The sequence below is a fragment of the Symsagittifera roscoffensis genome, chromosome 8, assembly GCF_963678635.1.
Source record: "Symsagittifera roscoffensis chromosome 8, txSymRosc1.1, whole genome shotgun sequence".
In the NCBI taxonomy this organism is placed as follows: Eukaryota; Metazoa; Xenacoelomorpha; order Acoela; family Convolutidae; genus Symsagittifera; species Symsagittifera roscoffensis.
Window position 1 is genome coordinate 5,455,738 of NC_087069.1, and position 9,111 is coordinate 5,464,848.

At 33.4% G+C, this 9,111-nt stretch overlaps 1 protein-coding gene across 1 annotated transcript; it reads right to left on the reverse strand.

The window, feature by feature from the left end:
- Positions 1–235: 235 nt before the first annotated feature.
- Positions 236–2,393, reverse strand: LOC134853124 (Golgi-associated plant pathogenesis-related protein 1-like). The gene is made up of 4 exons (XM_063869067.1): positions 2,023–2,393; positions 1,636–1,761; positions 1,232–1,357; positions 236–742 (listed from the first exon to the last, which is right to left on the reverse strand). Exons 1-4 carry the CDS (start codon positions 2,141–2,143, stop codon positions 609–611), a joined length of 507 nt encoding a protein of 168 aa, XP_063725137.1. The 5' UTR covers positions 2,144–2,393; the 3' UTR covers positions 236–608.
- Positions 2,394–9,111: the final 6,718 nt, after the last annotated feature.

Here is a 9,111-nt window from a genome sequence, read left to right on the forward strand (position 1 = left end):
TGGGGAGGGGGGCGGTAAGCGGTAAACTGTGGGGAGGGGGGGGGGAGTGGTGGCGGTAAACTGGGGGGGGGGGGGTAAAAAAGACTGGGTTAAAAAAACTTATAATTATTATCCATGGAACTCCGGTGCGGGAAGCTATGAAAATCTAATTCAAACCCCTAAAAGTTTCATTAGGGTTTTGGTTAAGAAAACAGTGAAATGAAGTGTTAGTTAAACTGCAATGAATTTTAAAAAGTAGAGACAAAAAAATATAAATTTCATTCTGAAATTAAACATTTTATGAAACATTGTATTCGGATTTTATTGATTAGAAAAATAGTTTCATTATAACCCCTCTTAATCGATTATAATCGATTATTATCGAAATTTATTAAGACAGACCACGAAAATTCAATATAATCGATTATTATCCATGGAACTCCGGTGCGGGAAGTTAGTAAGTCCAAGATTGTATTCATAAAGTTTGTTGCCAAATAGTTCAGATCTCTTTAATTGTCCCTCCAATTGCAAAAGTCACATATGGTTACCGTTGAATTGGTTCTTTATAGGTGTGGCATTTCGTTACCAAGGTATCAAAGAGGGGTTCTTAAAGAGATCGAACAGGTCGACTAGTCTTCGTCTAACGACACACTGCGATGCAAATTCGGGTCCTTCTCAACATTCTCCTCAAAGCCCCCATACACATTGCCCTTGGGGTAGAAGTTTGCTACGAGACATGTGACGTCATTGTCCATCGCCACTCCTGTTTTTGTAAAAATTCAACATTAAAATTGTTTGATTTTAAAACTAGACTTAAGCAATATTTTATGTGAAACAAAATTTCATTTTAGCTAAATCTCAAAAGTAATATTGAATCAAATGAAACATGGCTCCAATTATTAAATGAAATTTGGCTTTAATTAATAATAATTGATTGTGGTTTCTGCGATTGGCAGTGGATTATATCTTTTTCTTGCTTCGATTAGAGACCACAACCAACACAATGGTAGACCACAACCAACTGAGATACATCTGTTTTCTTTTTTGTAGGGCTCGGGTTATCGTGGGCGTAATCATCTTAATATAACTAGGGATTCTAATGGGAAAAGCCAATAGTTCATTTTATTTATTTCGTTTTTTTTTATTCTAGATAACTTCTGATAGATTTGAGTATAAAATTTTGATTGATTTGCATCAAGAGCCGATAATAAAGACCTTTTTTAGTCATCATTGATGTTATTACGCTACTGACCTATGCCTACTTCTTGTGATGATTTCCACACTAGTTGAGTGAAGTGGCCACACCCCTCCTGCCATCCGGGAGAGTGGGGGTCATAGTTGTCCACTTCATTGTACCAGAAGGTCACGCCATGACTGGCTAGACCAAAATTCGGATCTTGTTGAATATTCCCCCTACCCCTATAGTAACTGATCCCTCCACATGTTATTAAAGAATTGAACGGTTAAACATATACGAATTTGTACCATGCAACAAGTCCATCCCCCTTTTCGAAAAAAAGTGGTTGACAGTTTCCAAAACTGACTCAAAATTTTTCTCAAATTCCCCCAAGTATCACTAGAATCCCCCCATTGCAGCACACCCCATCCTCAAACAGAAACCCGAAAGTCAAATGATTCCATTATAAGACGACTCACCGTCGAAGTTGAATCTGCGTGACATGGCAAATATGTTTTGGCCGAAGTCCCGAACTGCATAATGTTTCATACAATTGTCCTCTACAGTCTTATCAGCACACTCTTGAGCCAATTTGGTCAGTTTGGCTGAAACAGTTTCGATACGTGTACACAGAAAGCAAACGCGTGTCTAAATTGCTTAAATTAGTTGAAAGTATGATTTTAAGTTACTAGTTTTAAGTTTTAAGTTAAAAAACGTACCAAAAATCATGTTTTTAAGAGAAAACAATATATATTAGAGTTTGTTTTAAGTTTTTATGAAAACAGTTTAATCTTCCTCGCCTAAGTGGCGAACCTAAGGCGAAAAACGAAAGCAATACCCTTCAAATTTGGCGGCCATATACTCACAGTCGGGGTCAAAGGTCAACTCTACTGCATTGTGAAAACGTCTGAACTGGTTGATTTTGTCGGCTACCTTCCATTTCAAACTGAGATGTGATTTACTGCTGCTGTCATTAACAGATGACATTTGAGTGAGTTTACTTCAAAAACTACTGAATGTAGAACAATTGCAATTAATTAGAAAAAAACGGTTATTTTTTGTCTCCCGAAATTGTTCATCAAAGATTTCAAATAATTATAACTCTTATTGCAACAAAAATTGTTTGATGTTTGAACATAACCGTTTAAGAATGTGAAAACAAGTACTGATTCAAAGTTAAATGAAGTCGAGTTTACGCTGAGTTTTGTAATGCTTTAAAAATAAAACAAACGCTGCTCTTACTTTGAGTTGAAAGTAATTAATAAGACCAGCAAAAACCATGAAACAATCAAAAAGCGTGTTTAAAACAGCTATGAAACGTACAAACGCATAAGAATATGTTTGGTACTAAGTTTACACAATTTTCGATTCTTCATCACTCTTTCCCTAGAGTACCCAGTGTTAAAAATGAATGGTGAAAAATAAAATTAACGGTGAGGCTAAATCACACTTTTTTCCTTGATTATTCCGGCTTTCAACAAAAATGAAGGAATAATTGCGCTCGGGATGGTTTTTTTCTTCAGATAAACTTCGACTTTTAATTTGCAATTGTTGGCGGAAATTTTTTTATCAGCAGAAAAATATTGTTGTCTTGAGCATAAAGTTATTAAATTTTTTAACTGTTGATCATGTTTTGTAGAGCAATTAGGGATTGAAGATAGACAATTTGGCCAATTTGGGATCATTAACGAGAAATAGTATTTCGTGCTATTAACGCGTAAGCAGAGATTAAATCCGTCTTAGAATTCGTTTTTTTAAAGCAAGTTTTCTTCCATAGACCCTGAAAGGTGATTGGAGCAATCAGAATTTTGCCTTGATATGAGCAGTCTGGTTCTTGTACAAGAATTACATACCCAGGGTTAAATGACGAAAGCAATCGCCCGAACTAAAATTTGTCCCCTGAAGTTGAATAGTATTAAAACGGTACCAAAAATGTTCGGAAGAGGCAACAAAAATGCGAGAATCAGTTTTTCTCAAAGCTTCATTAGAAAATGAAAAATCTAAAAAAAAACCAAATAAACACAAACACTACAATGCTAAAGTTTTTTCACAATTTAAAAGAACAAAAAAGTCAAAAAGCATAAAAACAAAAAATTGTTTAACAAACAAGACAAACGCTCACCACGGATGTCTGATTGATATGGATGTTGTCTGGCATCCACAGGTTTTTTGGCACCCCATAACTAAACGGGGGGGGGGTTATTGAGATACTTCTCATAAATTGTTCGAGTATTATGTGTTCAGTAGATTCAGCCGCCCGTGAAACGTATGTCCTACATGTTTAAGATAGGATCTAAGGTATCCCGTAATCGGCATATGTATGGTTATAGTGAATAGTTTTCTCATTGTTTTTGTCTCCCGAAATTGTTCAGCAAAGTTTTTAAATAATTATTACTCTTAAATGAAAATTGTTTGATGTTTGAACATAGTCGTTTAAGAATTGGAAAACAAGTATATATTCAGAGTTAATTGAAGTCGATTTTACGGTGAGTTTTGAAATGCTTTAAAAATAAAACAAACGCTGCTCGTACTCTGAGTTGAAAGTAATTAATTAGACCAACAAAAACCATGAAACAATCAAAAATCGTATTTAAAACAGCTATGAAACGTACAACCGAATAAGATTAAGGTTGGTAGTAATTTTAGACAACTTTTCGATTTGTTCATCAACCCTTCTTTAGAGCACCCAGTAGCAAAACTGAATGAATGGTGAAAAATAAAATTAATGGTAGGCTAACTCACACTTTATTTATTGATTATTCCAACTTTTGACGAAAATGAAGAAATAATTGCGCTCGGGATGGTTTTTTCGTCAGATAGACTTCGACTTTCAAATTGAAATTGTTGGCGGAATGGGAATTTTTTTTATCAGCAGAAAAATATTGTTGACTTGAGCGCAATGTTATTAAGATATTTTACTGTTGATCATGTTTTTTAGAGCTATTAGGATTTAAGATAGACAATTTGGCCAGTTTGGGATCATAAATGAGCAATAGTTTTTCGTGCTGTTAACGCGTAAGCAGAGATTAAATCCGTCTTAGAAATCTAATTTTTTCCAGCAAAATTTATTTCATAGACTCTGAAAGGTGAATGGAGCAATCAGGATTTCGCCTTGATATGAGCAGTCTGGTTCTTTTACAAGAACTACATACCCAGGGTTAAAACACGAAAGCAATCGCCCGAACTAAGTTTTGTCCCCTGAAGTTGAATAGTTTTAAAACGGTACCAAAAGTGTTCGGAAGAGACATTGAAAAAGGCAAAAATTAGTTTTTCTGAAAGCTTCATTAGAAAATGCAAAACCTAAAAAAACCAATTAAACACAAACACTACAATGCCAAAATTTTTTCACAAATTATAAGAACAAAAAAGTAAAAAAGCATAATAACAAAAAATTTATTTAACAAACAAGACAAACGCTCACCACGGATGTCTGATTGATGTGGTTGTTGTCTGGCATCCACAGGTTTTCTGGCACCCCATAACTAAACGGGGGGGGGGGGGTTATTGAGATACTTCTCATAAATTGTTCGAGTATTATGTGTCCAGTAGATTCAGCCGCCCGTGGAGCGTATGTCCTACATGTTTTAAGATAGGATAAAAGGTATCCCGTCATCTGCATTTGTATGAATATAGTGAATATTTTTCTCAATGTACTTTGATGGTGAGTTTCAGACGGTATTTTTTGGCGTCCTATTTCCGACAAAATGTTGCCGCTCAATTTCCGAAAAGCTTTTTGGTGCTTGATTTTCAAAAAACAAATTTGGCACCCGATACGTGCGTGTTCATTGCAAAATTTACAACATGAGATCGTTAATAGCTATGTTTTGACATTTTTTTTTAGATATGTCTGAAACTACGATACAATTTAAGATCTGAAAAAAATCAAGTTTTTTCTAGAAAAAAGGTTAAGTTACAAATAAAGTATATAAATCGCTTTAATTTATATTAAATTTGTTCCAATAAAATACCGTTGCAAACAAAAACTACAATTGTGCATAACTTACTTACCAAATATTTCAAAAACTTCATATCAAGAATATAGTTCATGTTTCTTGGCAGAACTTAAAAAATTGAAAAGCTGAAGAAATTGCGTGAAAACCATACAATTTCTCACAGTTTTTCATAGAATTTCGAAATCAATTGCCAATAATTTTTTGTTTTAAAGAAGTAACTTTTTCTACCCATAAAATCAGCAAAATTTTATGTTTTGTCCAATCGAGCAATCATTATTTAGTGTTTTCCTCTATCATTGCTTGCAGCTGAATTGATGATTGCATAAGTTTTTTTCTACTTGTGGAGCTTGATGAGAAGGGTAAGATCCCAAATGTTTAAAGCTGAGCTCATAAGTTCTTTCAAAAAAATGCACAGGTGAAAACTTATGAACCTTTGCACTTTTTAGATGAATGACTTCCAAAACAAAGAAAAGGATCTTTTCTTAGTCCAATTTAGAAAAAAATGTAAAATAGATAACTTATATAAATGTTAGTACAGAATCAACAAAATTCCAGACACTTGTCTTATGCATGGGCCAGATTGATGAACCTTGCTTTACAAACTAGGTGGTATTTGGCGGTATTTCATTTATGCAGCATTTTTTATCTAATTTTGCGGAAGATTTTGTCTAAAGCTGATAGAGTCAATAACGATGAAAAATCTCAAAAAATTACAAATTTTTATGGGAACCTACAAACCCACAAAAATAAACGTTTCAAAAAAAAGTAAATGTACCCAAATTGTCATTTTGAACATTTGATAGTCTTTCTTCCAAGACTATCATTTCCGTTGCTTGGTCCTAATGGAACTAAAAAAAGTTCTAGTCTGTAGTTTTTGCCTCGAAAAGGAGGGCTGCAAAATTGTCGTTTAAGTGCTTTGCTTTCATTGTTGTAACATCGTGGCAAAAAGAGATGCTGTTTGTAATGAAACAAATGATCTTCCACCGCAAAAAGAAATCTTGAGAAGTTAATTGTCCTTTCATGGGTTTTCACTTGACTGTATTGAGCAAGTTCTCATTCTAGATTAAACGCAACTGTTGCGATGATTAGGTTCAGCTACTAAAATTCTTCTAAGAAACAAAAAACGTTTAATAGTGCTTGGACCATCTTCGGATAATCAGACAGCATATGAAAAGAAAGATTAGCTCGAGTTAGTTTATTCAAATTTTGGTATTCGGTAGTAACATTTTTGAACAAGTTAAAAAAATCAATGGCGAGACACTCGTAGTGTGAAAATGTTATCCTTGTCCCTGAAGAAATTGCTCTATCACTTAACGGATGCAGTTCAAAACTTCCAAAAAATTTTCAAAACTATCTCCATGACCAGCGAGAATTTTTTTTTGCTAAGTGCCAATAGTTGAATTGGTTCGATATTTGACCTTTAAGAGGTTATAATTTAATCGTGTTGTATATAATTCTTTGAATAAAATTCTTTCAAAATTGAGAAATGAGAGTGTAGCAGATTGCTTACATAAAATTAGGAAGGTTCTGTTTTATCATCTGAGTCTCTCACTAATTTTACCTGAGGTTCTATTTTTTCCATTTGAAATCAAGAAATATGATTTCCTTGAAAAGTGAAGCTTTAAGCTAAGATGTGTTTCACGCATAATCAAATACACATTACGGCCCGTCTGAAACTCAAAAACAATAATGTGTTCCTTCAGAGATGTACTGGTAAAAACGTTTTTATGTGAGATTAAATTTTTGTTTCCAAAACTGGGACATTATCAAAAAGCTCTGAAGAAGAATTTGTAAAAGCGCTCTACTGAAAAAGATTAGTTTGATTTGAACTCAATATATGATGTCAAAAGGTTTTATGCGAGAGCGACTGTTTTTAATTTTCTACCGTGTGTCTCACCACTCATCGTTCTGCTCAGCTGAAAATTGCATGTTCCAATTAGTAATATTTGAATCATCGCTGGACCAACTTTTGCAACGATTAGATAAAGGTCATTCCACTTACCAATTTGTTGACTGTATTTAAAATTCGTTCAAAAATAGGTTTTTTTTTAAACTATATTTTATGAATAGGTGAAGTCTTAAATCAATTGATCCGAGCAGTTGAATAACATTAAAATGTAAAACACCAAAGAAATTCCAACTGCAAAGAAATTCCAACTGCAAAAATTTCTTAATACTTCAACAAAGCTTTGTCTAGAAGCTTGCGTCTACCCATATGCTTATTTAGAATTCGAGAAGCTTGCGTCTAAACATATTCTTTTTTAGGATTCGAAACGCTTAAAACCCAAAAAATAAATCTGATTTGATGAATTTTTTTTTCATTGATGGTAATATTTGTGTAATTAGTAAGCCTGTCAGTTTTTGTAAATAAATGAAGTCTTTACCTCAATTTCAACAAGATGCAAAAACTGATTTGCAAACAAAATTGCAACAAAGAACAATTTTCAAAGTGTAAGCTTTGTTTTGAAATCATTTAAAATTGTTTGGAAGTTTTTAAAAGGGGTGTAAAAAACCTTGAGACAGTTTTTGCTAAACGCAAGTTTTTTGTGGTTTTTTAGACTACAAAAGCAAAAGCTTAACTTTTCTTTCATTTGAAAATCCGAAAAAGAAACGCAAAGTTTTATTCTAAAAAATGATGGCTTCGAGTGGTATGCCTCATTTTCATACCAGGTTTTGCTGATGTTATTCATCAATATACAGGTACAAATTGATTTCCTTGATGCTCAATTATAAATTGAACAAATTTGAAAAGTTATTTTGGTAACATTACAAAAATAATAAGATATTTTTCTTTCAAATGTAAAAAAAAATAACCAAAGAATGGTTTTTGCATAGTTAGTGCGAATTTTTTTGACTGTTCTAACATGTGTGTTAAAATTATTTAAAGGTTTTTCCAGTTGCGTCATCAAGAAGTTACCAAGTAGGAAGACTTGGTGCAAGATCAAATAACAGGGACTTTTATGTGTAGTCGAATTTACCGATCCAGCAGACTCATTTAGATTGCACGAAGTTAAATAAATTTTGAGTTTGCGAAAAACAAACTTTACAGAAATTTCCTTGAAATCTATGCAGAAGTCTACTATTGAACTTTTTGGCTCATTTTTTCAAAATTATGTCAAGGTTCAAAACCAAACACGTACGAAGAAAACAAGTTTTCTTTTTTGTATTAGATGAAACATCTCGCCTATTCAAAGAAAAAAACTTTGAGAACTTCACTCAATTTCTGAAGTGTTTTTTTCCTGCAGCACGTTCATCAACAATGAAACGAATCTGTTGCATGTCTCTGCATGTCATCACCTCATGGCATTTCGCAAGTTCCCGCTCCATAGCCTTTGTCGGAACAGGTCCAATTTAGATTGATTGAAGATATTTTCTTTACTCTCATTTTTTCACTTCTGAAAACTTGCTGGGATTTTTGACTTGTTCCGATTATTTTTTTTTCAGCAGGTAGAAGCAAATCTCAAAATAAATTTTTCCGGTGCAGAGTTTTTGAGACCAAGAAAATCTCCCAAGTTTTTTTATGTTAGCGAAGTCAATAAAATTGGGAACAATACTGATTAGTTACTCCGAGCTAGCCGGTCAATGGAAGATATTTGCAAATGATGGTGTTTAAGAGAGTGAGCGAGAATTGAAATTGTAGATGACTCTATGTTCAGTTAAATCTTTTAATTTTGTACATTATTGTGATCATTGAATAGTTGGTAAATAAAAAATGGAAATTGCGTAGATGCTGCTATAGAATCATTTGATTGAACTTAAAAGTCTTTTTCAACAACAAAATTGGTGAAGGTATCAGTTATGTGTCAAACACATCTCAACTTTCATTCGCATTACCATGCAAAACCTTTTTAGTCTCTGTCTCAGAAATTTTTGTAATGAAAATTCCTTTCAAACTCAAGACAACTGGATGAGTCACCACTCGTCGTTCTGCTCAGCGGAAAATTGCATTTACAGGTTTTTGATTTTTTTTTGAAGAGGTGAAGTATTCAATCAATTGCAGTC

Excerpts from the sequence above, each read along its gene's own strand:
- LOC134853124 (XM_063869067.1), bottom strand. The coding sequence starts at position 2,143 with ATGTCATCTGTTAATGACAGCAGCAGTAAATCACATCTCAGTTTGAAA. Across the intron at positions 1,762-2,022 it reads GTTGACCTTTGACCCCGACT|CCAAACTGACCAAATTGGCT; the intron begins GTGAGTATATGG and ends AAACTGTTTCAG. Across the intron at positions 1,358-1,635 it reads ACGCAGATTCAACTTCGACG|CCAGTCATGGCGTGACCTTC; the intron begins GTGAGTCGTCTT and ends ATTTTGGTCTAG.